Source organism: Puma concolor, chromosome A3, assembly GCF_028749965.1.
Source record: "Puma concolor isolate L17-30 chromosome A3, mPumCon1.1.hap2, whole genome shotgun sequence".
NCBI classification, from domain to species: domain Eukaryota; kingdom Metazoa; phylum Chordata; class Mammalia; order Carnivora; family Felidae; genus Puma; species Puma concolor.
The window spans coordinates 22,082,208-22,109,707 of record NC_141669.1 but is presented as its reverse complement, the minus strand read 5'-3'; the positions used below and the strand labels follow the sequence as shown (position 1 = coordinate 22,109,707).

Below are 27,500 nucleotides of genomic sequence, written 5' to 3'. Positions count from 1 at the left end.
GGCACTGGGCTAGCGAACCCGTGCCCTACAGGGGTCATTCCACTTCCGCCCCCCCAAATGATCCCAGATCGGGAGAAGGGCGGGATGATGGTGGGGTCGCCTCCGAAGCCGAGGCTGAGAGTGAGCAGTGAAAGGAGCTGCGGGTTTGGACTCGTTAGCCCTTTATTGAGTCCCTCCCCCGCGGCGGGGCGCCGAGCTGTGTGGCGCGGTGGTCTCTGCGCAGGTCCTCCGCGACCCGAGCGCCAGGCCCCAGGTGCGCGGGCTCCCCAAAGCGGGGGCGGGTCAGTGCCCGCCGGTGCCTGGGAAAGAAAGCTCGGTGGGCAGGCGCTCCGAAGGTACTTGGCGGCTCCGGACCCCAGCTCACCCACTTTCCCCAGTGGGTTTCTCCTCTACCTCCCGACCCAACTCGGTCTTCCCAAGCCCCAGAGTAAAGGCTGGTGGGAAAGTGTACTTCTGCACGCGCGCTAGGGGGCGCGCCCCTCCTGCCGGGGTTGGGAGGCTCCCAGAGATCCCCGTGCCACAGGAAGGCCATCATCGAAGAGGGGACCGGAGCGTAGGGCCAGCCCCGCCAGGCCCTTCAGGCCACACTCACCTTCCGGCCCATCCGGCCGCTCTTCCTCTGGCCCCGCGCTGCCCTCTTCCCCCTCCAACGCCACCTCCTCATCCTCTTCCTCCCCGGAAGCGCCTGGCCCCAAGGAAAGCGCGGTGAGGTGGGAGCCCCGCTTCTCTGGTCGTGACCCCCCCCCCCCCACCGCGCCCCTCTGGACCCCCGGTCCCCGCGGCCTGCCGCCCCCTCCCATCCTGCGTCCCTCACCCGCCTGGAAGTCGATGGTCCTCAGCATTTCGGCCACGTGCTCCACGCTCACGGTGAACTGATCCATGCTTTCATAGCCCGGCTCTGGCCGTCCTGCCAGCTCCACTTTCGACATTGTCCCGACCCTGCGGCGCGGCAGCCGCTCAGCTGGAAACGCCCCCCGCACCCGCAACCCCCTCCGCGCGGCGGCGGAGCCCCGGCAGCCCCTTCCTTGCCCTTCCCGCTCGGCCTACTCACTTATTGATCAGCTCCTTGGCCTGCTGCAGGGAAGAAAGGAGGGGGAGCGTAAGCATCGTGCCAAGCGCTGGCAAAGTCCCGTTTCTGGTGCCCACAGTCCCGCGGGGTGGGCGGGGATGCGTATCCCAATTCGTTGAGGAGCAGGTGGACTCAGACGGGGGTGACTCGCCCGAGGCAAAGTGGGGCAGACGGGTGCCGGAGGTAAGACGGGAGCCCCGCCCTCCAGGTGGTGCCCTCCAGGTGCCCGGGCCCCCACGGCAGCCACTCTGCGGCCTGCCTCCCTCCCCCGGGGCCCACCTGGAGGTAGAGCGCCATCTGTGGCTCCTCCATGGACTGGATGGCCGACTCCACGAGCTTAGAGGAAGCCTCCAGGTGGTCTCCGTACTGGCGGATGAGGCCCCGCACGCGCTGCAGCTTCTGCTCCTGCTCGCGGGCCAGCGCCTGCAGCAACTCAGCCTTGCGTTCTTCCAGCACCGCGCACAGGGCCTCGAACCTCTGGGTTAGTAACTGCTTCTGCCGCCGGCTATTGTCCTGAAAGAGGGGAGCAAGGGTGAGACCTCCTTCTTGGTCGGGAGAGCACTCCCCGCCAAAGGGAAGCCACCGAGGCCAAGAAAGTACCCCACATAGCAGCAGACCTACAGGTGCAGCCAAGGGCAGGGTCTTCTCAGTAATAACCGTTACAAGATTTTTAAAAATTGAGATATAATTGACTTTTAACATTACATTAGTTTCGGGTGTACAATGTAGTGATTCGGCATCTGTATATATTGTGAAGGGATCACAAGTCTAGTTACCATCCGTCACTATAGTTACAAAGCACAGAGAAGTGAAGTGACTGGGCCAAAGTCACAGAGCTAGCAAGGGGCACAGCTGGGACTCAAACCTAGCAGCTTGGCTAAGCATATCCCACCACTTGTGACTCACCCCCCAGGAACCCAGAAATCTCCCCTCCTCCCATCCCAGGCTCACCTCTATGGTCTGGCACACCTCCTCCATCTGTGTGATCACTGCCTGCACGCGGTCGTTGCCGGCCACCAGCATTGCGATTCCATCGCTGAGCTCACTCTGCCACACACACAGGCCAGCACTTAGAACTGGGGGGCCCTGCCTAGAGCCGTACCCCTCCCATCCCGGCCAGGGCGCCCCCTCCACCCCACCATCAGGGCTATTCCAGAGATCTAGATGGCTTGGAACCATCTAAGAAGTGTGGAAGCACATTCATGGGTTCTGGAAGGAGGCGGAGAGAGGAGCCCCTCCACCACCAAATGAGAAAGGAGCAGACATTTGCCAAACATTCAGGCCTCGGGCTAAGTGCTTTATCTGTAGATTCGTGTCTTCCATCAATTTGGAAATATTCTTTGTAATGATCTGTTAGGATACTATTGCCTCTTCTCCATTCTTTTTATTTTCTCCTTCTGTGACTCTGAGGAGGCATGTGTCAGAGCTTCTCATCCTCATCTCCCGGTGTTGCATCCTGGGCTATTTTTTTAGGCCTCTCTTCCTGTTTGCTAATTCTCTCTTCAGTGAAATTTCAACAATTATATTTTCATTTTTTTAAGTTTATTTATTTATTTTGAAAGAGAGAGAGAGAGAGAGAGAGAGAGAGAATCCCAAGCAAGCTCCATGCTGTTAGCACAGAGCCTGATGTGGGGCTCCATCCCATGCACAGTGAGATCAAGACCTGAGATGAAATCAAGAATTGGACACTTAACTGACTGAGCCACCCAGGCACCCCTATATTTTCATTTCTTAAAGCAATTCCTTTTTAAAAAAATATTTTTATTTATTTTGAGAGACAGAGAGAGCGAACAGGAAAGGGGCAGAGCGAGAGAAGGAGAGAGAGAATCCCAAGCAGGCTCTGTGCTGTTAGCTTGGAGCTCATCATGGGGCTCAAACCCACGAACCAGGAGATCATGACCTGAGCTGAAACCAAGAGTTGGACACTTAACAGCTGAACCACCCATGTGCCCCTAGAATTTCATTTTTAAAATCTCTATTTGGTTCTTTGTTAAATAAGCATTTTTGATAATCTATTATTGCCTGTTCTATTTATTCCATTTTTTAAATGTTTATTTTTGAGAGAGAGAGTAGGGGAGGAGCTGAGAGAGAGGGAGACACAGAATCCAAAGGAGGCTCCAGGCTCGGATCTGTCAGCACAGAGCCGGATGCAGGGCTCAAACCCACAAACTGGGAGATCATGACCCGAGGCAAAGTTGGATGCTCAAACGATTGAGCCACCCCAGGCACCCTTTTTATTCCATGTTTTTAAAAAAGCATTTTATACACAGTGATACTCTATTCTTTAATAATTCCAATATCTGAGGGGTGCCTGGGTGGCTCAGTCAGTTAAGCGTCTGACTCTTGATTTCGGCTCAGGGCATAATCTCACAGTTCATGGGTTTGAGCCCCGCATTGGGCTCTGAGCTGACAGTGTGAAGCTTGCTTGGAATTCTCTCTCTCTTCCTCTCTCTCTGCCCCTCCCCACTCTCTCTTTCTCAAAATAAATTTAAAAAAAATTTTTTAACTATTTTTTTCCATTTTTTTTAATGTTTATTTTTGAGACACAGAGAGACAGAGCTTGAGCAGGGGAGGGGCAGAAAGAGAGGGAGACACAGAATCCGAAGCAGGCTCCAGGCTCCGAGCTGTCAGCACAGAGCCTGATGCAGGGCTCAAACTTGTCAACCAGGAGATCACGACCTGAGCCGAAGTCAGACGCTTAACCGACTGAGACACCCAGGCGCCCCCTGAGCCACCCAGGCGCCCTTAAATAAAAATTTTTAAAAATTAAAAACAATAATTCCAATATCTGAATTCCTCAGGGGTCTGATCTGTACTTTGTTTCTACCGCCTGCACTTATGCGGTACATTTATTTCTGTATCTTCACTTTTGAATTGATATTTTGTTGTTCTTAATCTAAGGAAAACCCAAATACCTAAATTGAGGGTGTTTTCCTCCAGGCAGAATCTGCTTTCGCTTTTGTCAAAAGTCAGGTGGCATGACCGACTACCTTAGTTCCTGGGATTCCAGTTTAACCTGGGTTTCTTCAGTTCAGGTGTCCACCTTACAGAGGTCTGGAGACACAGTCTCATCCCAACGTAGTCTCATCCCTCTGGCTCAGCAATACTGCCAGCATTTACCCCGTGGGAAGTCTGGCCTTTTCTGTGCTTACCACCCCGGGTTCTGTGGTCAGCTTACTGCCCCTTCCTCACCCCACTCCACCCCCACTTGGAGATTTCCTTTACTTTCTATGTGCCCACTGATATAATTTTTAAATTATGTTTTATGTCGAATCTAGCTGTGTGTCCGTGAGAGGGCCCGGAGAGCATCTAGGCCACCAAACTGAAGTTGCTCACATCTTCCATGATCTAATTGTGTCCTTACAGCGACTCTCAGAAGCAGGCATTTTCATCCCCATTTTACAAGCAAGGAAAGTCAGGGCCAGAGAGGTCAAGTGACTTACCTAAGGTCACACTGAGTCATGCATAGAGCTGGGACTGTAGCCCTGATCTGCCTGCCTTTACATGTGTGTGTGTGTGTGTGTGTATAATTTTTTTTTGAGAGAGAGAGGAGACGGCTTGAGTGCCATGTGAGCAAATAGGGGAGAAGCAGGGGGTGGAGAAAGGGAGAGGGAGAGAGAGGGAGAAAGAGAGAGAGAGAGAATCCCAAGCAGGCTGCATGAGGGAGGACTCCATCCCGTGACCCTGCGATCATGACCTAAGCCAAAATCAATAGTCAGTTGCCCAACTGAGCCGCCCAGGCGCCCCCTGATCTGCCTGCCTTTAAAACCAAGTGCAGTGACTTTTAAACCCAAGTGGAGTGACAGGATGGAAGTCTGAGAGGCTGTCCTGTCTCTGGTCCCACATGCCTGCTCCCTCTGCTGCTTGATACCTTCTGGCGTTTGTAAATGGTGGGCAGGGGGGCCACCTCACAGTCCTTGTGGGCACCGAAGACCTTACAGAGAGAGCAGGTGGGCACTTCACAGCTCAGGCAGTAGATATTGATCTTCTCCTCTTCATGCTCCTCGCACATAAGGTGCTGCTCAGCCTTGGAGTGCAGTGGTCTGGAGGGGAGTGGGCAGGGTGGCGGAAGGGTCAGGGGCCAGGCTGGGGGGAGGTGGGCCCCACAAGTGCAGGTCCCCATGAACACCTTCTCTTCAGCCCTCACCAACCACCAATCACAGTTGGAGCTGGGCTGGGCAGGTGAGCGACTTCCACAGTGCCCTTCATTCGAGGAATACAGAGAGCTAAGGGGTAGAGGAGGCCTAGATCCAAGAACAGCATCTGTTCCAGGGGGCCAGGGAAGTCCCACAGGGCAGGAAGCCATAGAAGGTTGTCAAGGGCCTTGCTGGTGGACTGCCAGCCCCTCCGCCAGGTGGAGAGGGTGCAGGTGAAGCCCTGCCCAGGATCTGAGATGCCTCAGCTGGGTGACCTGGGGCAAATTCCTCCCCCTCCCAGGGTCCAGTCCTCTAATCACTAAAGAGGCTGATCCTTTCAGCCCTTCCCTTCTGGCTGATTGGTTCCCCTCTCTGTTCTGTGTCCCAGGCCCTGCTCCTTTGAGAGACAAGAGGTCTTGACAGCTCACCGGGAAGACTCTTGTTTGTAAATGTCGATAATGTTCTCCACTAGTAGGTTTCTCTGCAGGCCATAGACGCCATGTCTGTCCAGGACAACCTCATGCCTGCAAGATGGGCAACGGAAACGGCCTCCGGAAGACACAGTGGTGGAGCCCCGGGATTGCCACAGAGGGTTCGAGGCCTGTAGGGACAAGTAGCATGAGAGAACACGCACGGTGAGGCATGGAGGAACGGGGAGTAGGCAGGGGGAAAGGTTGTGGGGCTGAAATAAAATGTAGGAGAATGGTGGAAGGGGAGGCATCAGCTCCGTTCCTTGGGGAGGTCCTCCTCCTCTGAAAACGGTGGGTGGCCATGGAGATCTTCTTTCCCACTTTTGACTCATTACTCCTTAAGTGTCCCTGCATCCAGAACCCAACTTTGGTCAAGGCCCAGTCAGGATGGTCTCCCTAATGGGGCCCAACTTGCAGGTGTGGGGAGACATTGGCAATGGCAGGAAGGTTAAGGTTGGAAATGGACTCTGTGTGGTGCAGCCAATGTCCTCCTGGGGCTTTCACGGACCACAGCTAGGGGAGATTCTCTGTAACCCTCAGCAGGGAAGCCCAGACAAGTGCTGAATAATGGGGCACACAGGCCACATCGTGCCGGGCAATTCCTAGGAAACCATTCTAGAGCCTGGGAGCCAGGAGTTCTGTGTTCTTGTGCTGCCCTTCATACTGTTCTACCATGTAAATTCGAGCAAGCATTCGATGTCTGGAAAACTAAGGACTACACTGGATTATTCATTCTACAACAAATATTGAGGGTGCCAGGTAATTTCGAGGCTCTGGGGATAAGATGAACAAAAGCCACCCTGCCCTAAGGACAAGCAAACTGACAACTACATTTGGCAGGCAGGGTTATGACAAGAGTCAAGCTTGGAAGGCAGACGTACGAGAGATGGTCATCACTTATACCTCTTAGAGAACTTGCTCCTTCCCATCCTAAAAGGGAGAACCCCACTATGGCCAGGCCACAGATGACTGGCTCAGAGTTGAGGAGGTGATCACCTGACCCAAGCAGAACCAATCACATTTTCTCTCCAGGAATTTAGAACTGAGACACAGAGGTGGGGGTGGCTAGACCACCTGCGGCTCTGAAACTGAAAAGACCTGTGGAGTTGGGCAGAGAGCTGACATTGTGGAGACACTGCAAAGACACAGTCTTGTGCAAGTGGAAGTGGAAAGCCCAAGGGGTCAGAAAGTATGAACAGGAAGGCTTGTCTTCGGAGAAGACCACAAAGTCAACTTGTGGACAGCAGCAGAGAGAAAAAACTGGCAGAGACTGTTTGAAGTTCCTCAGTATTCACCTTCTCTTCTTCAGTAACAGAGCCTCTGAGTTTTTAGCAAGACACATGGAATAAAGACTGTGCGTCTGGGGCGCCTAGCTGGTTAAGCTTCCGACTTCGGCTCAGGTCACGATCTCACGGTTCCTGAGTTCAAGCCCTGCACTCACTGCTGTCAGCATAGAGCCCACTTTGGATCCTCTGTCCTTCTCTCAACCTGTTCCTCCCCTGCTTGTGCTCTCTCTCACTCGCTCACTCTCACTCTCAAATAAAATAAATAAATAAATAAATAAAACAAACAAGACTCTGTGTCAAGTCTCCCTTCCGACTGAGTATGACCAGGTGGCTACATTCTGGCCAACAGGATGTAGACAGAAATGTTTTATGCAACTTCTAGGAAGTATCTTTAATGGAAGGGGCATATGCCCTACTCTTTTCTCCTTCCTGTTGGCTACAATGAAGATGGAGTAGCTCCAGCTGAAGCAGCCATGTGGCTCCATGAGGTAGTCACAGGATGAGAATGGCAACAAGATAAAAGGAGGGAGTCTCTGGACTGCCTACCTATACTTTGGCTTGAGAGAAAGAACACATTTTTTTACCTTCTTTAAGCCATTACTATTTTGGGTTTTCTGTCACTTAAGCACAACTTAGTCCTAGCTGGCTGCAAGGCCATGAACTCCTAGAGACTAATGAAGAGAATAGTCACCTGTGACTTTGAAAACTTAGATGTATTTCCTGAAGGTGAGTTTGATGAAATTCTCCAAATCCTCACGCTGGACATCAGCCAGAGGGACCCTTATGTGTGCAACAGCACCCAGGATACACAGAGGGCATCCAAGTCCGCAGTCTTCTTTGAACCTTTAGAAGCAACAGATGTAGGCAAGGCAGGAAATGTGGCCTCTGGGAAGTGGGCAAGCCTATACTGGGGAAAGTGACTGGCATGTCACAAATCTCACATTTGGGGGGAATTTCTTGTGAATCCTAAGAAGTTAACACATTAGGCCAGAACCGATTACTTTGAGATTATCCAAGGCTGCGTTTGTGCCTTTGTCTTTCTCAGTAGCTGCAATTGTATATAAATCCTGCTGAGTTTAGGGTGTGGGTTAAAGTGTAAGACCACTGGGCTTTTGCTTACTTAATACAATGACCTTTCATTACTTAGAATCCAAGTGAGCAAGGAGGTGTTGGGAGAACTCCAAGCCTGCAAACTCCTGGAGGGATCTTACTTCTCTTTGATTCGCTAGTGGCTAGCATATAAAAGTGCTCAGGAAATGGTTGAATGGGTGGAAATGGGTTTGAATGTTTGAATGGGCTAAAGTCTTAGCCCAGAGCACAAACTTCTGAGTTAGCCTCTCTCCTCCACCTTCCTCCCTCACAGCCCCCCCTTCCTCTATACTCATTATTTAACATTCAACTCATGTTTTGAGGGCCAATTATGTGTCAAGCACCATGCTATATGGGCTTCCCAGACATTATTGAATTTAACCCTCAAGAACTTCTTGTAAATATGGTGGAGGACATGAACATTAACCCCCTAACTAAGACTACAGGAAGTATAGTGACAATGGCTAACCGGACACATACTTTATGCCAGGTTCTTCTCTAAGCTCTTTTATCTGTATTAACTCATTTAAACCTCTTATCGACCCTTGAAATAGGTACTACTATTAGCCCCATTTCAAAGATACGAAATTGCAGCCCAAAGGTGTTAAATAAATTGTACGGGGTCATCAGATAATAGATGGCAGAACCAATATTTGAACTCAGGCACTCTAACCCCAGGGTCCATTCTAAATATCAATATGCTAGAAGTGCCTGGGTGGCTTGGTCAGTTAAGCATCCAACCAGCTCAGGTCATGATCTCACAGTTCGTGAGTTTGAGCCCCGTGTGCTGACAGCTCGGAGCCTGGAGCCTGCTTAGGATTCTGTGTCTCCTCTGCCCTTCCCCTGCTCGTGCTCTGTCTCTCTCTGTCTCCCAAAATTGAAAAAACATTAAAAAAAATCAATATAGTACATTGTCAGATGGAGTAGAATTTAGGCCACCTGAAGGATGATGCCCAGAGCTAACATTCGCCCCTCTGAATCGCAGGTAAAACAGATTTTAGTTAGAGTCGTAAAAGGCCACACATCAACCCTTCACAAAGGAAACAACAACCTAAAAGTGAGCTGTGCAACTGTGGATTGATGTTATTTGAGCTGAGGTAAACAAAACATGACCCATCAACCCAAAACCCCTTGTGCCATGAAGCAATACAAGGGTCCGGCTTGCAACCAGAATAACCTGTGTCTCTGCGAAAAGGAAAGGAAATCGCTCAAATCTCAGGGAGACCTGCGCCCATGGATCTCCACATGCCCTCAGACTAGCTAGTTCACCAGATTCTGTGTGAAAAACATACTGAGGCGATATAACCAAATTGAGCCACTCAGCTGCCTGCTAATCTGGGTCTAATTCACCACAGAAGCCAAAGGACTGGGCTTGCAACAGAGATGCAAACCGATGGGAACATCCAGCTAGCCAGTTTACAGTTAAGTGGACCGTGGAAGAAAGCCAAGGTAGACGGGGGGTTGACTAACGAATTCATCCTCAGCCTCAGATAAAACTGCCCTGATTCAAAGAGGAATGGTAAGCAGAAGGGATCCAAAGGGAGATGTAAACGGACATAATAAAAAAGGAAAAAGAAAGCATGACAAGCAACGGACAGACGAAGAATATGCTTTGTGAGAAGAACTGCTTCTAGACACAGTATTTCAATCTAACACTTTTAAAGAAAACAGGGGCACCTGGGTGGTTCAGTCGGTTGAGCGTCCGACTTCGGCTCGGGTCATGATCTACAGCTTGTGGGTTCGAGCCCCGCGTCGGGCTCTGTGCTGACAGCTCAGAGCCCGGAGCCTGCTTCGGATTCTATGTCTCCCTCTCTCTCTGCCCCTAACCCACTCACATCCTGTCTCTGTCTCTCTCAAAAATAAATAAACATTAAAAAAAAATTTTTTTAAAGAAAGAAAACATAGTCTCTTTGATTAAAGAAGAGATATAAGTGATCAAAGCTGGGAGAAGTGAAGGGAAATGGCAGAATTAAGAAATCAAGTAAAATATGTTACGAACATAGAAGCGAAATTCACTTATGACACTACAGCAGGAAGTAGAATGGAGACACTGGCGGAAGTCACATAGATCATAGTGGAAAATAACAGGGTAAAAGCAATCAGGACTACGTGCTACAACGTGGATCAACCTTGAGGACTTTGTGCTAGCTGAAATTAGCCTGCTGCGAAAGTACAAATACTGTATGATCCCTCTATATGAAGTACCTGAAATAGTCAAATTCATAGAGATAAAAAGTAGAATGGTGGTTACCAGGGGCTGAGGGGCAGGGAAGCGGAAGGTTATTATTTAATGGGTACACAATTTCCATTTGGAATGATGAAAAGTTCTGGATACACAACAGTGTGAATATACTTAATGACACTGAACTGCACACGTAAGAATGGTTAAGATAATTGGGGTGCCTGGGTGGTTCAATCGGTTAAGCATCGGACTTGGTTTTGGCTCAGGTCATAATATTGTGATTTCTTGAGTTCAAGCACCATGTCGGGCTCTGCACTGGCAGCACAGACCCTACTTGAGATTCTCTCTCCCTCTCTCTCTGCCCCTCCCCAACTCGTGCTGTCTCAAAATAAATAAACTTAAAAAAAAAAAAAAGAATGGTTAAGATGACAAATTTATATTATGTGCATTTTACCACAATATAAAAAGTTAAAAAAAAAAAAAAAAGCAATCATGACTTGGGACATCTGGGCCAAGGAAGCAGATTTGGGTGGACCGGGAAGCCCACTACCTCTTCACCACTTCCTCACCAGGTAAAGACATTTTAGCAGCTCATCCCATTGGCTAATCACTGCCATTCTCCTGGGCCCCAGGGGTCTGAGAGGCAAGCAGTATCAGGCAGTCTCCCCTAAATCCTTTGTCTGAAGAGCACCTTTCTGGGGAGAGGACACCGGCAGGCAGGTGGGAGGGAAGGGTTGCACGTCTGCCTTCTTTGCAGTTTGGCTAAGGGCTGGTGCTGACGCAGGTACCGCAGCTGACAGCAGATTTCCCAGTCGTCCACTGGTCCCATGGTCTCCTCCCTCTCCCAAAGCTCAGTTCCTTCTGCCACATCCTACCTCTGGCTGGCTGGGTTTCCTCTTAACCTCCAGGGCATCCCCTCTTTTCTGTGACTGCTTCAGCCATGCCCCCGCCTCCAACTCCACACCCCATATCCTTTGCTAGTCAGTCTGTGGTATATGTATCAAAGGTGCCCTTTGGTACTAGGGCTAAATTTCTAGTAATGAAATAGTTAAGTTTCTTTTGGATTTCCCAGGCTCTTTAACTCATGGCGCACTCATGCTGCTTAGAGGCCCTCTCTGTGTTCCTCATGAGCTAACTCAGTGTCTCCCTAAATACGGTATACATACTGATGAAGGCATGATGATTTCAGGTGGTATGAGGATGGACATTTAAAATTTTTGTGCGTTGGGGCACCTGGGTGGCTCAGTCGGTTAAGCATCCGACTTTGGCTCAGATCATGATCTTGTGATTTGTAGGTTCGAGCCCTGCGTCAGGCTCTGTGCTGAAAGCTTGGAGCCCGGAGCCTGCTTTGGATTCTGTGTCTCCCTCTCTCTCTACCCCTCGCCTGCTCACACTCTGTCTCTCTCTCTCTCTCTGAAAAATAAACATTAAAAATTTTTTTTTTCAATTTTTGTGTGTTGATTTTAATGCGTATTAGAAAAAATAACCAGCCTATATAACTAGGGATTTTTCAAGGATTATGTCATTTAGAATGAAGATAAAGTAAATATTTAAGCTTTAAAAGTGAGCCCCTTTAAAGGAAATAATCAACCATTGCACAGGTGGTACCCAGCTATGGCAAAAATCAGGAAGGCTAAATGAGAGGAAGTCTGAGGAGTCACTCTCTTTTCCTGACGCCCTCCTCAATTGAAACTTATTTGTCTTGTGTCCCAAACCTTTTGCAAATGTTGGGTGGCTACTTTGAGAAAATCACCTGTACTGGATATGTGGATAAAATGGTTACCCCTTGGGGCACCTGGCTGGCTCAGTCACTTAAACGTCTGACTCTGATTTCAGCTCAGGTCACGATCTCATGGTCATGAGATAAAGCCTCACATGGGCTTTGTGCTGAATGTGGGGCCTGCTTGGGATTCTTTCTCCCTCTCTCTCTGCCCTTCCCCTGTTCATGTTCTCTCTCAAAACAAACAAATAAACATTTAAAAAAAAGGTTACCCCTTCTTGGTAATATCTCTGCATTTTAACAGAAGGCATTTAATGCAGCACTATATAGGGAAAGTAGCAATGATCTGAAGATCTGGTTTGGGATTTGCCATTTATGACCTTAGGAAAATAATTTCTCTCAGGGCCTCAATTTCCTCAGATCTAAAAAGAGGGATCTGTACTTAGCACTTGCTCCCTTCAAGGGCTGATGTTCTGTGAGCAATGGGCATTGACTGATATAATATGGTAAGAGTTTCAGACACCCTAATCGGACGAGGAAGGGAGCTGGTGGTTTTTTTTTAAATTTTTTTTTTTTTCAACGTTTATTTATTTTTGGGACAGAGAGAGACAGAGCATGAACGGGGGAGGGGCAGAGAGAGAGGGAGACACAGAATCGGAAACAGGCTCCAGGCTCTGAGCCATCAGCCCAGAGCCCGACGCGGGGCTCGAACTCCCGGACCGCGAGATCGTGACCTGGCTGAAGTCAGACGCTTAACCGACTGCGCCACCCAGGCGCCCCAAGGGAGCTGGTGGTTTTTATGACAACCTTCCCCTCTCACACCATGTAGGCCACCATCCCCCTCTTTAACTTTGACTCCTGTGATTCAGTATCTCACTTGTCTGTGCCTCCCCCAGCTGGCCCTGGAGCGCCCTCTTCCTGCCTGATATAAACAGTTCCTGAAATCCCATCTCTGAAATAGTCCTAGTGTGTTTGTTTGTTTTTACATTTTAAAAAAGTTTATTTTTTTTAAGTTTATTTATTTACTTCGAGAGAGACAGACACACAAGTGGGGAAGGGGCAGAGAGAGAGAATCCCAAGGAGTCTCTGCACTGCCAACACAGAGCCCAATGCGGGGCTCGAACCCACGAACCATGAGATCGTGAACTGAACCAGTCAAGAGCCAGGTGCTTAACCGAGCCACCCAGATGCCCCTAAAAAGATTTTATTTTTAAGTAATCTCCACATTCCACATGAGGCTCAAACTCACAACCTTGAGATCAAGAGTCAAGTGCTCTGTGAGTTCAAGCCCCACATTTGGGGTGGAATTTACCTAAAAAAAAAAAAAAAAAAAAAGCCACATTACCGAATGAGCTGCTAGGAGCCCCTAGTTCTAGGGTGTTTAGATGGATTTACACGTTCTATCATTTGCATTATCTATGAGGTTTGAATTTTATATAATGTACCTGTATTGTTTTTGTAATCATAATAAACAATAAAATTTCTTTTTCGTATAGGAAACATTCTGGTTGCTTGACAGCAGAGGAGCAATTAAATGAGTTATAATGGAATTATTATGTAATTATCTTAGAGTTCTTTGTAACATGGAGAGATACTCATGTTACAATTTCATTATTATTTTTAATGTTTGTTTATTTTTGAGAGAGAAAAAGAGAGTGTGAGCAGGGTAGGGGCAGAGAGACCAGGAGACAGAGGATCTGAAGCGGGCTCCGTGCTGACAGCAGAGAGCCCGATGTGGGGCTTGAACCCACAAACTGTGAGATCATGACCTGAGCAGAAACCAAGAGTTGGAAGCTTAACCAATTGAGCCACCAAGGGACCCCTCATGTTATGATTTTAGATGAAAAAAAGCAAGACATAAATCAATATAGACAGTAGGATCCTAATTTAGGAATGGGTGATGGGATTCACAGGTAATTTAAAAGTTTTCTTTGTAGTCATTTACATTTCCCAAATTTCTATAGACTCTGAATTACCTTTAAAATGCATAAATATAAAAGTTAAATATTTTTGCAGTAACTGTCATTGGCTGATAGAATTTTGGATTTTTCGGTTCTTTTTTTTTTTTAAATAAATTCCAAATTTTGTACAAAGATTTTGGAGTTTGGAAAAAAACTTTACCTTTTAAAATTGCAATGCTCAGTACTGACATAAATGGAGAGGGGGCGCTGGAGTGCCATAAACGCCAGGAAGATAAACCAGCAGGAGTGCGGCAAAAAACTTTGTTAGTTCAGAGGAGGGGATGTTTAAGAAGATACCATTTTTAAAAAATGGCAGACAGGGAGGGACACACAGAATCCTGAGCAGGGTCCAGGCTCTGAGCTGTCAGCACAGAGGCTGATGTGGGACTCGAACCCACAGACTGGGAGATCATGACCTGAAGTTGGATGTTTAACTGACTGAACCACTCGGGTGCCCCCAAGAAGATACCATTTGAAGACAGGGTAGACAGGTAGCAGGCAGTTAGGTAGGAAAGAGTTTCAGGAGACCAGAGAGACTATAGGATTTTAGGTTACAAATAGGGGAGTCATGGTGGGGGGTGGGGGGGGGGCTAGAAAGGTGGGTTTTACCATGAAGGGCTTTTAAATTTTTTTTTTTTTAATTGTGGTAAAATCACAGAGGGCTTTGAATTTAAGGGTAAGGATCTGAACTTAATTTTGTAGCCAAGGTTTCTGAACTAGGAGAGAAAAGAGTAAATATTAATCTCGGGGCGCTTGGGTGGCAAAGAGTCCAACTTTTGCTCACTCAGGTCATGATTTCACAGTTTGTGAGTTCGAGCCCTGCATCAGGCTCTGTGCTCACAGCTCCGAGCCTGAAGCCCTCTTCAAGTTCTGTGTCTCCCTCTCTCTGCCCCTCCCCTGCTCTCTCTCTTTCTCTCTCTCTCAAAAATAAACATGAAAAAAAAAAGTGAATATTAATCTCACAGGTAATTTGCATAGATGGGAGGGGAGAGAGAGGTTAAAGGCACAGATCAACTGGGAAGCAAGTGCAGTAGTCAGTGCAAGTCACCTGCCTGCCGTCAGGTGGTGGCAGAAATCTTGGGAAGACTGGGGATGCCGGAGGTGGAATCAGTAGGACTGGCCAATCACTTAAATGTGGGTGGGCTGTGGGGAGAGGAGAAAGTCAAAGACTATTCTAGCATTTCAAGCCTGGATGCTTGGGAAGATGCTGGTGCCTGTAATGAAGAAGTATTTAATCTGGGGACCACAGCCCCAAAAGATCCATGACCAGAATTCTGTGAACTCAGATGAGGAAAAAAAATCTTATTTTTATTTTCATTAAATAGCATAAATTGGACATTTCCCTCAATTACACATGTAGGCAACAAACCACAATTTTAGAGCACTTTGCCACCAACAGAAATCACAGGTATTTTCACATCACAGTATTGTTGTTGATCGAATATCCAAAAATAATTTACGCTTATCACTACTTCTGAACTATAGTAGTTACTAGGCCCACTGCTTGATCTCATTATTTAATGTGTTAATCAAGGAGCACATACATTACTCTATCCAACGTGTTCTTTATTATTGACTGATTGATTGATTTGAGAGAGACAGAGATCTGTCAGACATGTTCTAATTACTTTGGTAATTATATTCCAGTGTTTCTGAGGCTTTTTTCATGACTGCTCCTTCCAGGAAGCTTTTAAGACATTTTTGCCCCTAATAGCCATCCCTTCCCCATTAAACTTAAGTACCCAAAATCGACAAAAGTGAAACTCATAGAAGCAGAAAGTAGAAAGGTGGTTGCCAGGGGTGGGGGGTGTGGGAAATGAGGAGATGCTGGTCAAGGGCACAAACTTTCAATTCTAAGATGAGTTCATTCTAGGGAGCTGATGTCCAGTATGGTGACTATAGTTAATAGTTAGTTATATATTTTATACTTGGCAATTGCTAAGAGAGTAGCACACAATGGTAATCGTGAAGTGATGGATGTGTTAACTAGTTCGTGGTAATCATTTCACAGTATCAAATCATCACGTTGCACACCTTAAATATGTCTAATTTTTGTCAATTATATCTCAGTGAAGCTGGGGGAAAAAGTTTTACGTGAAAGCAAAAACTAAATAAAAATTTTAAAATACAATCACAATAAAAAATTTTAATACCATGGATATTCTTGGGGCAATATCACCCCCGTTGAGAATGTATGAGAATGCATGCTGTGTTCTAATGCAATCCGTTTTCTTTATAATCATATATAGTACATATAATTTTTTGTAGTACATATGCATTTAAAAACATTTTTGGGGGGCATCTGGGTGGCTCAGTTGATTAAGCGTCTGACTCTTGATTTCGGCTCAGGTCATGATCTCACAGTTCTGTTCGTGAGATGGAGCCTCTTTAGATTCTCTCTTTCCCTCTCTTTCTGCTCCTTCCCTGCTCTCATGCTCTTGCAAGAGAAACAAATAAACATTAAAAATATAAATAAATAAAAGCATTTTTCTCACATAAACCACACACATTGCCCTTAGAGTCCACAGGCTTCACAAACTGACAAAGGGGTCGATGGTCCAAAAAGAGATTACTTCCTGCCCTGATTGTGAGTCCTACATGGTCTCATGACAGACAGGAATTTTATACACTAAGGTGTAGATGGCAACTTTCTTAATACATTTCCATAGCTGACAGTCTCTACATTGGACTAAAGATTTCTCAGCTGACTAATATCCAGATAGCAAAATCCTATCTTCTGCTTCTATCTTTGTATTTCAAGACTAAGAAATAACACTGTATGTTAACTAAGTGGAATTAAAAAAAAAAACACTAAAAAAAGATGCAAGTTTTTGTAGACAATTGTTGTAGAAGCATATGGGAATAGGCCTGTTCTTAACTCAATGAAACTACACTGTATATAATGCATCTTTGAATTAATATCTTAAGATACAAGCTTTTGTAAACAATTGTGTAGAAGCATATGGCAATAGACCTGTACTTTAAAAAGACTAAAAATACAACTGAAAATAACTGACAGGCTTTATTACACACTTAAATTTTGTTCTTTCCTTAAATCTTACCTTTACACAAGAAAGCCAGCCCCATAAAGCAAAATTTCATGTGCCAATAAGGTGATGTGTAGAGAAAATTCCATCACTCTAGGAAACAGAAGACCTACATTTATGTCCCTACTCTGTCCCTTTGTAAGACTATAACCTGTTTCTTGGGTTGTCCCTGTAAAATGGAAGAAACATCCATTCTATCTAACTCAAATGGAATCATGAATGTGAAGGTACTTTATAAATTATAGAGCGTTTCACAAAGAATGGTTAACAATCCTAAAAGTATATGACCACATAGAACCACAGGTCATGAAACAACTGTTCCTTCTTCACTGTGGAGGATACAATGGAATGCAATAAATAAATGGAATTTAATTCTAGGCTATGTTCCAGGCTTTTGTATGGCATACATTCCATGAGCTATCTCTTTTAGGCTGTATGGTGCTTCCTTTCTTTGTAATATTCCATAGCATCTAATAGAAATGTTCTGTCTAGAAAGACGCTCTGTGAGTTCAAGAGGGTTGCTGGAGGCTATTTCCCCCAAAATGGTGACCTCGTCAATGAGGAATAGCAGACCATGCACGTCCCTTGAGCCACACCTTCACAATATACTGGAGAAACCATGGCAAAACGGTAGACAGAAGATCAGATATTTGGAGAAATGTTGAAGACCTTAGAAGAATCCAGATATTGGCCACCAGTGGGTGGGAGAGGGATTCTGAGTGGAGGGTTAGCTTTGCCTGACGGAACTTAGCAAAGAGCCTGGCACAAGGGGTCTGTGGCAGGAGACTGGCTGGAAGGAAGATCAAAAATCAGAAGAGTGAGACAAGTCAGAACACTGGTAACGTAACAAAATAGAAAACACTTAAAAAATGGAAATCCATAGTAAAATTTCCTGAATTTGTGAAATCAGATTGTTAGAATTATAAGGATATTGAAGGTCAGTTTAGGGGTACCTGGGTGGCTCAGTCAGTTAAGCATCTGACTTCAGCTAAGGTCACGATCTCATGGTTTGTGAGTTCAAGCCCCACGTCAGGCTCTCTGCTGTCAGCGCAGAGCCCGCCTCAGATCCTCTGTGTCCCCCCCACCCCGCTTCTCTCTCTATAATAAAATAAAAATTAAAAAAAAAAAGATCAGTTTAAAGCATCCTATTAACCCATGTATGTGTAAACAGGCTTGAAGAGGTAAAATAGCCTGATTGACACCACACAGCAAATCAAGGAAGAGGCTGGTGGGACTAGAACTAGGGAGCCGAGTCTCGGTCTAGGTTTTTGCTCTCCACTAACCCAGTTTCTCCCGTCAAGTAAGCAAGACCCCTAACACTGCCATAAGGTAAATGCCGTTCACAAACTTGCAGTGAACCAATTTCTCACAAAGGAGACCCACCCATGGTTGGGCTGGGGAGGTCCCTCGGGAGCAGGGGAAGTGGTGGAGGAGGCAGGCCTGACAGCGGGTCCTCACAACAAACTGGTAACGAACTGGCTTTCAAGGTGGAGTGAACCAGAGGGCATGTCTTTCCTGGACTGCCCTTTATTACAGAAGGCGGCGGCGGTCCCTTTCTTCATATTCCCGTATCTGCAAATCTCTCCCTAAATGGACACCCTCCAGAAACTCTGTTCCTCAACAACCTTCTGGTTGTCTGTTAAATTACAACAGGTTGCAGCTCATAAACGAGTGCCCACAGTGAAGTGGGGGCAGGTACAAAAATAAACTGAAGGCCTGCTTAAAGGAGTTTAGAAGTGACTAGAGTTTACAAATACAGAAACGCATGGGAAGATGTTTGTGTCAAATTCCCACACCAACAGCTTTCCTCTAGTCAAAGTGCTTGGTAGTTGAGTGGGTGCAAGTGTGGAGAAAGAGGGAGGGAGAAATTAGAGGGGGTTAATGTGGTATTTTGGTGTCTTTTCTCTTTAAAGTCAGGGTGAAGGAGAGATGTATTACAGCTCTAAAGGAAACTAGTTAAATTGTGATGGCAACTATGTAAAGATACGTATGTCAACAGGGGCTTGAAAGTAATATGCAAAGGAAAAAGTAACTGTGCTGGGAAAGTACGATAATGGAAGACTTTCTCCCAAACCTTTAATACTATTCAACGTTTTCAATGACATGTTTTAGTTTTTCAAATTTGCTTCCTGACTCTCTAGTTAACCTGATGTTATAAAGTCACAATTCCCTAAGTTCTTTTTTTTTTTTTTTTTTAACATTTTTAAGTAATCTCTATGCCCAAATTGCTGCTCAAATTTATGACCCCGGGATCGGGAATCGCCTGCTCCACAGACTGAGCCAGCCAGGTGCGCCACAGTTCCCTGAAATTCTTGTTTGTTGTTCATCACAGCAGTTGTTAAGACAGCAAAACACTGGACACCATCTAAATGTTTTAGAGGACCAATGAAACAGACTGTGGTCCAGTCAGAACAATGGAGCAGAGCACTATTCAGCCATTTAAAAATGAATGTATCTGAATGTGTAGAGATGGAACAACCACCAAGAGAAAGCAAACAAAGGCAGATGTAGGACAGTGAGTCTAAACACACACACACCCCACACTCGGATGTAGCTATCCATGGAAAATTTCTGGAAGGATACCCAAGAAAGTTGGAAATGGCTACCTCCATTTGGAGAAGGGAACTGAGGGCCTGGGGTTGTCACTTTTCATGATACAAACTCCTATTTGAAAGAAAAGTGTGTGTGTGTGTGTGTGTGCGCGCGCGTGCGTGTGTGAGAGAGAGAGAGAGGGAGAGAGAGAGAGAGAGAGATACCGGTATAACTTTTATAAGTTCTATTAACTTTCTAGGCAATGTTCTCAGGGTATTCTTCTTAAGTGGTTTTAAGACAGAATTACCAAAAGTCCTAAGCTTGTTCCCATACTTAGAAAACAGACAATCTGATTATGCCTACAGTTGTCAAAATGTGGAGGCAATGTGAGAAAAAACTAAATATGCTCATCTTTCAGAGGGAGATCTACTGAGATGTATATACAGAAGTGCAGCCAAAGAACTGGGTCAGCCTCCCACCAGGCTGCCCCAAATAAAGCAGAGCAAGGAAATGAGCTGTTCACTCTTCTCCTTGGTGGTGGTGGCGGGGGGGTGCCCAGGGGTGCTCTGCACTTTAAAAAGAGACACATCAGTCCAGATCCACAGAACCATCCCAAACCTCTGGGAATCCTGTTGTTTCCTAAATATTCTGCATCGGATTTGACTCAGTCCCTTCCTCTCTGGGCCCAATCAGTATTCCAGAGCTTCTCCTTTTTTTTTTTTTTTTAATGTTTATTTATTTCTGAGAGACAGAGCATGAGTGGGGGGAGGGGCAGAGAGAGAGGGAGACACAGAATCAGAAGCAGGCTGCAGGCTCTGAGCTGTCAGCACAGGGCCCAACATGGGGCTCGAACTCACAAACCATGAGATCATGACCTGAGCTGAAGTCGGTCGCTCAACCGACTGAGCCACCCAGGCGTCCCGGTATTCCAGAGCTTCAAGGAACCAAAACAGTGTGCCTGAGTACAGAGCACTGACTTGAACAAGAGAGGTCACTTAAACATCATCTAGCCTCCCTATAGATAGGGAACTTGTCTCTGGGTCCCTCTGCCTGATACTATATGCCTCCCACCTTAGTATTCTGACCACTTTTTTTCATAGGACAGATTACCTTCACTTTCGAAATTCCTCTTTGCTTTCATGTATCTCAAGATTTAATGGCAGGATGTTTCACTACAAATTAATGAGAAGGGATGGCAAAATCTTGTTGCCATTCCCTCCTAGGCATCTCAGCCTGGAGGAAAGGTACTCAGACCAAGGGGAAAACTAAGATGGTGGGCAAGGCGAAGCCTCTAGTACATGACTTGATGTCCAAGATGAGCAGACAGAGAGCAGTCAGCCTTTCCCAGAGACAGACAATCACTGGCTTTGAGATACTCTGGGGCCAAATAATGTAATGGCAGGTTTAGACACACAGAATAGGAGATGAGAATGGGCCTCAATGGGAAGATGGCATACAGCAAAGGGTGGGTCACAGAGCATAGCTGTGGAATGGCTGACTTAGCCCATTGGTTTTTCCCAAACACACTACCCCGAAAGAACCAAAAAAGTCTTGATTAGGTTAAAAAGCATTTGTGTTCAACATTATTTCCTTCTGAATTCTGATATGGTTGAAGGATATGTGTTCAAATGTTCCTTCTCACTGCCATGCCTACTAAGCTAGCCAGCTCTGCTCTATTCAAAGATTTTATTTCACTTGCAAGGTGTGTGTGTGCATGTGCACGCGCACGTGCGTGGAAGAGCACACAACTTTCCCCTTTATGATCTCTTTACGATTTGTGATCCTTGTTTCAGTGGCACAAGGCAAGAAAGAAAACGCGTTTATAAACGATTTTGATAAATGCTGCTTTTCTTTTTGAAACCAGTAGCTAAAATGACATTTGTGAATTCGGTTAGCTACGTATGCTTTGCCCCATGACCTCACATAAACCAAAGGTGGTTGCATTTCTCTGCATTCTTTCTGCTTAAGTGACCACAATCCTTTCTAACCAGCAGGCCCTTTTATTAACCAATCTGGAGTGGGGCACTGGTGTGAACTTTTAGTTGGGGAGAATTCCCAATCTCCTGCCCACTAACTCTGCCCCAAAAGAGGATGTGCTGAGCTTTGTCTCAAATACAAATAGTTTCAACCTGAGCTTTTCTCACAGGGCTTATTTTTTAATGTTTCATTATCTCAGTGATATTTTCTCCAAATCTTCCCTACCATTCTCAAAATCTGAAACTCCAAACTGGAGTGCAGAGTCTAGCACAGACTATTACACAGCCTGGTGTAGGATCACCTCCCTCCCAGTTTGTAGTTTCTATGGGGGTCTTCTCTCCTCTGCAGATGCCAGCATTCCAGCCGCGGTCTGTGCACACAGGCTGTCAGCCAGCCTGCAGAGCCACTGCTGACTCATGCTTACATTGTGATCTACTAGGACCCCAAATCTTCCGCTCTTCTACCAGGACAGCCAGCACCCACCTCACGGAGCACTCTGCCCATCCCCTTCTGGGGTCTCAGCTCTGACCTGATGACAAGTCTCCCGCAAATCCGCACTGCGTCACCTGGCCCTGCCCTCCCCCCTCCCCATCCCTGGCCCACCTGGAAGACGTCGTTGGCACACTTGCGGCACAGGTTGTGCTGGCAGGGCAGGATCACCACTGGTTTGGAGAACATCTCCAGGCAGATGGGGCAGATGAGCTGCTTCTCCAGGTTGTCCATGCTGTGTGCATCCCCTAGCAGCGGCTTGAAACCCACTGTGAAGTTCATCCCCTCAGCGATCGTGCCTGCCCTGGCCTCGGCCCTGGTCCTGGCCTTCCCTCACTGCCTCTGGACCCTTCCTCGCTTAGACCGTCCGTGGATTCTTGTTCCCTTCTACTGCTCACTCTTGAAATAGCTCTGCTATCTCTCCTGTCCCCTCCTCCAACAATTCACCTCGTCCTCAGATAGCTGTTTTCAGACACTTCTCTATTCTTTGCTCTGTAACCCAGCCAGACACATGTAGCTTTATCTATCCCTCCCTCCCTGAATGACTCTGTCCCTGGAAATTTCTTTTGTTCCCCAAATGACTCTTGTTCCCTCTATGGGCAGCACTGTTTGTCCCTTACTTCCCAGAGAGGAGATTAATTTTAACATGGGGGTAGGGAACAAGGGGCATCTGCATGACATTCCAACTCCCAATTTAGCTCATGTAAGGCGAGCCACAGCTGTCACCAAGTGAGTGACCCTGACTCACTCGGGAATGGGTGACTCCCTTAAGCAAGAGCAGGGGTGAGCTTCACTGTTTATGGTGAAAGGTGGGTCTGCAAAGGTGCCAGGCGCTCACACTCAGAAGGCTCCTATGAGCCCCTGACCCCCATGCTCTGCCTTGGGCTCTTCTTCCATGGCAGTGATACACAATCTAAACTGGCCTGGATGAGAGGAGCCATACATGACTCAGGGTGGCAGGAAAGATCTCACCAGACCTACAGTCAGTGAAAGTTTCTGCCTCCAAGGCATAGCCAGTGACCTTTACCTTCTTCTGCTGATCCCTATAAATCAGAACAGGGGCACTGGCGACTAGAGAGAAAGGCTCTGGTCCAACACTTCTGGTCCATTGTTGTTCTTGCAAAGAACCTTCTTATACCACCCTAGGAAAAAAAAAAGCTAAGGAGGCAAGAGCTGGCAGTCGCACCAGGGCCTGGAACGACCTCATGAGCGTGCCTCTGAAAAAGTGTGGGAATTTGGTCCATGAACACATCACTGGAGCCACTCCAAGGACTTTAAATTTGTTAGGAAATCGAGAGAAGTTGAGCTGAGCAGAAGGGACCTGAGTGCCAGGAACCTATTTTGGGTACCAGGGGAATTGGTGTCTGGGGAAATTTTAGAGCACTGACAAAATCATAATCACAAGGCTCCGGGAAGTCTCTGCCCCAACTCTACAGTTGTCCTGGCCTCCTCCTCTCCAAGGCAGGCTGGTCTCAGATGTGAGCACTGGCCCTCTGTCTTTTTCTCCCCGGGCCTTTTGCTCGATCCCAGGCACAATTAGTCTTTCTTAGGCCCAACAGATGCACTGGGATTGGACAAAAGCTCTTTTATTTATTGACACTCTTTACCCCTTCTCCCAGTCAGGAGAGAGGTTTGAGGAGTTACTAGCTTTGACCTTGGGTGGACAGGAAAATAAATGGTGTGGAGAGTATACCAAACAGGCAGTGTGAAGAGGCATGAGTGGTAAAAGGGTCTGGAAAAGTATAATCTTCTCCCTATCACATGTTTCACACCCCTGTTTTAAGAACAAAATATATGAGGATCAGCCTGCACAAGACATGGTAAAAAGGATGAAGGCAAGCAGGCACTGATATGTGAGCTTCAGCTAACTCATAGGACCCATGCTAAGGCATGCTGTGCTGTGGTATAGTCCAGGGAGAATCCAAAGGTGGGATAACTACCCCTACATCTCAAATGCATTCATACTTTGCCCGGGTTGATTCATGGTGGCATGGAATAAGGCTGACAACGACAAGTGCATGGGCACCCGAAGAACGTGAGACCAGCCCCAGAAAGGTGTGCTGGCATAGGAATGAGGATGATGGTTAGAGTTCTTGGTGCAGAGGTGCAACAAAGGAGGTTAGCTGCTATAGTAGCTCTGGGAAAGGATCCACCCTGCTCAGTTATCAGGATCTTGGTGGAGATATTGCAAGCAGCTAAGGGACCCTACCGGCTGAAATTGGCTCAAATCCCAAGGAAGGCACAGGAAAAAGAATGCTGGGGAAAAGTCTGTCACCACTGCCTGAGACCTCATAAGGGTAGGGACGGGAAGGCTGCTCTCTAAACAGATTAAAATTGGGACTGGAGCTAAAAAGAAGAGTGGCTGGGTGACCCTGTATTGCCAGGGTCAGTGATACCATCAAGGACAGAGGTGGCATCGTCACTAGGATAGATGCCATCAATGCTTCTGAAGTTTGGATTCTTATAAGAAGAGGGGGCAAATCAGGGTCAATGTCAGGACAGGGCTACTTGCTCCTCTCTTCGGTGTGTCCAGTGGATTGGGTGGCAGAAGGCACCCTCACTGGGTCAGCACCTGGGGGCAAAAGAAGTTGGCATCTTACTAACAAGAAGGAATGATGATCCAGAATTTAAAGCAAGCCCTCTGTGGGTAAGGATATAAACACATGAAATCCACAGTATAAAATATAAACTTTCTACTAATGACTCATCAGAAGTTAGGCTATGTTTCTTTTCTTATCCCTTGATTCTGGCTGCATTTCAGTTTTCATAGGTACCTCATTCCTCTTAATCTTTTAGCCATGAAATTAATTATCATCGTCCTCTCTTCTAAAATTTCTCTTGTTTCCTATGGTGGAATTTGAAAACCACATATATCAACAATTAATAACAATTTTTAGTCCCGGGGTGAGAAAAGCATCACTTTGCAGTTACTCATCAGCATCACTAGGTGGCACTACAGTAAACTTCAGTCAAGCCACACAAAGTTAACTGCTTGGGGTGGGGATAATCTGGCACGTCATCTTCCTTTAGAGTAAAGGCAGTAAACTTCATCCTCTAGCTCTTCTCCAACTATTGCCTTTTCTAGGCACTCTCCCACCCATTCCTTACCTTAACTCCCCCCGACTCCCAGTTCCTTAGCCTAACGGTCATGAGAGGCCGATATTACATTCAAATTGTCAGTCGGTGGCAAAAGCCCCTCAGAAACCGGGTGTATCCCCTTCTCTTTCTTCACTTTGCCTCAATACTGACCTGAGTCTCCCATATTAGGGGTTCACGGTTTCACTCCCAACTATTCTTTCATTCCTAATCCAGTTCTTACCTCAGGCCCTGTCTATGGTCCTCACCTGACCTGAGAGGCTGATTCTGGACATTCTGCTGATATCTTCCAGCAACGTCCTCAGATGGTGGCTTAAGTGTTCCACAGCAAAAGCAGCAACAGCAGCAGCAACAGCAGCAGGTGAGCAGAGCACACAGGAGGACAAGTGTCTGAAAGGTGGGAAAGAATGGCCTTGACCCAGCAGTTCTTCTAGATTTCCATTCCAGTTCCCCTCCCTGAATCCCCCCAGCACCCAGAAAATAAGAGAGAGCAGAAGCATTTGTCCTAGGAGAGGAGGCTTAGCTCTCCAAGAAGAGGAGGGTCACCCCTCCTTCCTTATTCTTTTTTTTTTTTTAATGTTTTTATTTATTTTTGAGACAGAGAGAGACAGAGCATGAGTGGGGAAGGGGCAGAGAGAGAGGGAGACACAGAATCTGAAGCAGGCTCCAGGCTCTGAGCTGTCAGCACAGAGCCCGACACGGGGCTCGAACTCACAGACTGTAAGATCGTGACCTGAGCTGAAGTCGGACGCTTAACCAACTGAGCCACCCAGGCGCCCCCTTCCTTATTCTTAAAGGACTAGAAGAATTGTATACCTTGAACCAACAACTATTCAGTGTAAAATAGTAAGTGACGCCTTCTTCGCCAAAGTGATCATATATATATATTCCCAACGAGCCATGCCGGTCGTAGATTTTCCGCTTCTTGGGGTCACTCAGTATGGAGTGGGCTGTGTTGATCTCTTTGAATATTTCTGTTGCTTGAGCGTCCCCTGGATTCTTGTCTGGATGATACTTCAAGGCCAGGTTCCTACCCAGGCAATACGCAAAAGGAGGGAGAGGATGGCTAGGGAATGGCTGGGGAGGGAGGGCAGGATGAACGACAGGGACAGGCCTTTGGATGTGAAGAAAGAATGCATGAGATGTGGTGCCAAGGATGGAGGCAAGCAACCCAGGTCTAAATTCTGTCCCACGCCACAATGAAAAGGATGATGGCCCTGTCTGACCCAAAGTGAGGGCTTGAGGGTTTAAAAATGGGTCAGAAAGCAAGGTAGAAAGAGAAGGGTTTAAGGGGGGAAATCCCAGGGCTTAGAAAGAGGCTGAAGTCTAAACCTGTAGGCCTTTTTGATGTCTTCGGGTGAGGCGCCCTTCTTAAGCTCCAGCACCGCATAGAGGGTTGTGCCACTTTTGGACAGCCGGTGGGCCGCTTCATCCAAATGAGCCATGATCTGGGTCAGAGGAGATGCATTTGTGAGAACTGCCACAGGGGAGGCCACGGAGAAGTGAGACTCCTAGTGACAGGAAACCCAATGCCTTCATTGGCCAGTCAAGTAAAATGACTACAAAGGGACAAGCGCAAGACAACAGTGAGCGGGCTCTGTGACTAGCAGGAGAGTGCAGGTGACCAGAAAGGACATCCAAATTCAAATTTTAAAGAAGAAACGGCTCCTCACATTTCCCAGCCACAGCCCTTTCCCTTCAGCGACACAGCCCTCCAGACACCCCCGCGTCGCGGAGAGGTGTAAGCAAGGGAAGGCCCAAACCACGGGAAGAAGCGGATTTTGTCCAGAACGACTAGTCCCGGAAGAGACGCCCTGTCCAAGCTCACTGCGGCGTTGGAAAGACCACGGCAGCCCAGTCATCGTGCAGGCTGGGTCTGGAATCGGGGAGATGCACAATTCCCAAGAGAGAAACAATTCAGACCAAAGCCTGAGCCACCTGAGCAGTCAGGTGTCCCAAAAGCCAGGCCGGAGGACGCTGCTGCAGCTAGGCCAGAGGCCTTCTTCTCCCTAGCCTCCCCTCTCAAACCTCGGAGCGCGGGCAGCGGGGAGAACACAGGGGTGACTCCAGGGATGAAGACCCAAGCGAAAGGAGTAGCTGCGGGGGCCGACCAGACAGGGACCAGGGAGCAGGGCCCCAGAGGGTGGGAGGCAGCCAAGGCCACAGGCTCGGAAGGTAATGCTCTGGTTCCCAGAGCCCTCTGGCTCTGTGTGGACTCCGTACCCGGCCTGGCGCTCTACTTCTACCTCAGAGTCGCCCTCCTCGGCTGGCGAGGCCTCGCACAACCTCCATCCGGGTGTGAAACTTCACACCGCCGAATCCAGTGGACAACCGCGCTTGTGCGCCGCGCCAACCTTCTGGGTCGCTTTTTGACTCCGCCGGAAAATCTGGAAGGTGAGGCTGCGTGGAGGCTGGGACTTATTTCACTCACAAGGAAGCCTGGGCG

The 27,500-nt window shown here is 47.3% G+C and overlaps 2 protein-coding genes across 5 annotated transcripts; both read right to left on the bottom strand.

The window, feature by feature from the left end:
• Positions 1-144: 144 nt before the first annotated feature.
• On the bottom strand, positions 145-22,585 carry TRIM54 (tripartite motif containing 54). Its single transcript, XM_086700233.1, has 9 exons — positions 22,073-22,585; positions 5,634-5,806; positions 4,941-5,112; positions 2,021-2,116; positions 1,349-1,582; positions 1,052-1,074; positions 815-939; positions 593-685; positions 145-299 (listed from the first exon to the last, which is right to left on the bottom strand). The coding sequence occupies exons 1-9, from the start codon at positions 22,238-22,240 to the stop codon at positions 283-285; spliced, it is 1,101 nt and encodes a 366-aa protein (XP_086556359.1). The 5' UTR covers positions 22,241-22,585; the 3' UTR covers positions 145-282.
• A 943-nt stretch (positions 22,586-23,528) lies between these two features.
• On the bottom strand, positions 23,529-27,412 carry DNAJC5G (DnaJ heat shock protein family (Hsp40) member C5 gamma). 4 transcript variants are annotated; one of them, XM_086700237.1, is made up of 5 exons: positions 27,301-27,412; positions 26,387-26,502; positions 25,871-26,084; positions 25,303-25,444; positions 23,529-24,530 (listed from the first exon to the last, which is right to left on the bottom strand). In XM_086700237.1, the coding sequence occupies exons 2-5, from the start codon at positions 26,497-26,499 to the stop codon at positions 24,463-24,465; spliced, it is 537 nt and encodes a 178-aa protein (XP_086556363.1). In that variant the 5' UTR covers positions 26,500-26,502; positions 27,301-27,412; the 3' UTR covers positions 23,529-24,462. The 4 variants fall into 4 exon arrangements, with proteins under 4 accessions (XP_086556363.1, XP_086556360.1, XP_086556361.1 ...); XM_086700234.1 differs by having other exon boundaries at positions 24,465-24,803; positions 25,871-26,168; XM_086700235.1 differs by having other exon boundaries at positions 24,465-24,803; positions 25,308-25,444; positions 25,871-26,168.
• Positions 27,413-27,500: the final 88 nt, after the last annotated feature.

Bases quoted from the DNA above. Each gene is read 5' to 3' on its own strand.
- TRIM54 (XM_086700233.1), bottom strand. From the start codon at position 22,240: ATGAACTTCACAGTGGGTTTCAAGCCGCTGCTAGGGGATGCACACAGC. The intron at 5,807-22,072 runs GTGGGCCAGGGA...TTGTCCCTACAG, and splicing joins GTGCCAACGACGTCTTCCAG to GCCTCGAACCCTCTGTGGCA. The intron at 1,075-1,348 runs GTGGGCCCCGGG...TCTTCCCTGCAG, and splicing joins AGATGGCGCTCTACCTCCAG to CAGGCCAAGGAGCTGATCAA.
- DNAJC5G (XM_086700234.1), bottom strand. From the start codon at position 26,499: ATGGCTCATTTGGATGAAGCGGCCCACCGGCTGTCCAAAAGTGGCACA. The intron at 26,169-26,386 runs GTTTAGACTTCA...TCACATCCAAAG, and splicing joins GACATCAAAAAGGCCTACAG to GCCTGTCCCTGTCGTTCATC. The intron at 25,445-25,870 runs GTATACAATTCT...CCCACCTTTCAG, and splicing joins TGAATAGTTGTTGGTTCAAG to ACACTTGTCCTCCTGTGTGC.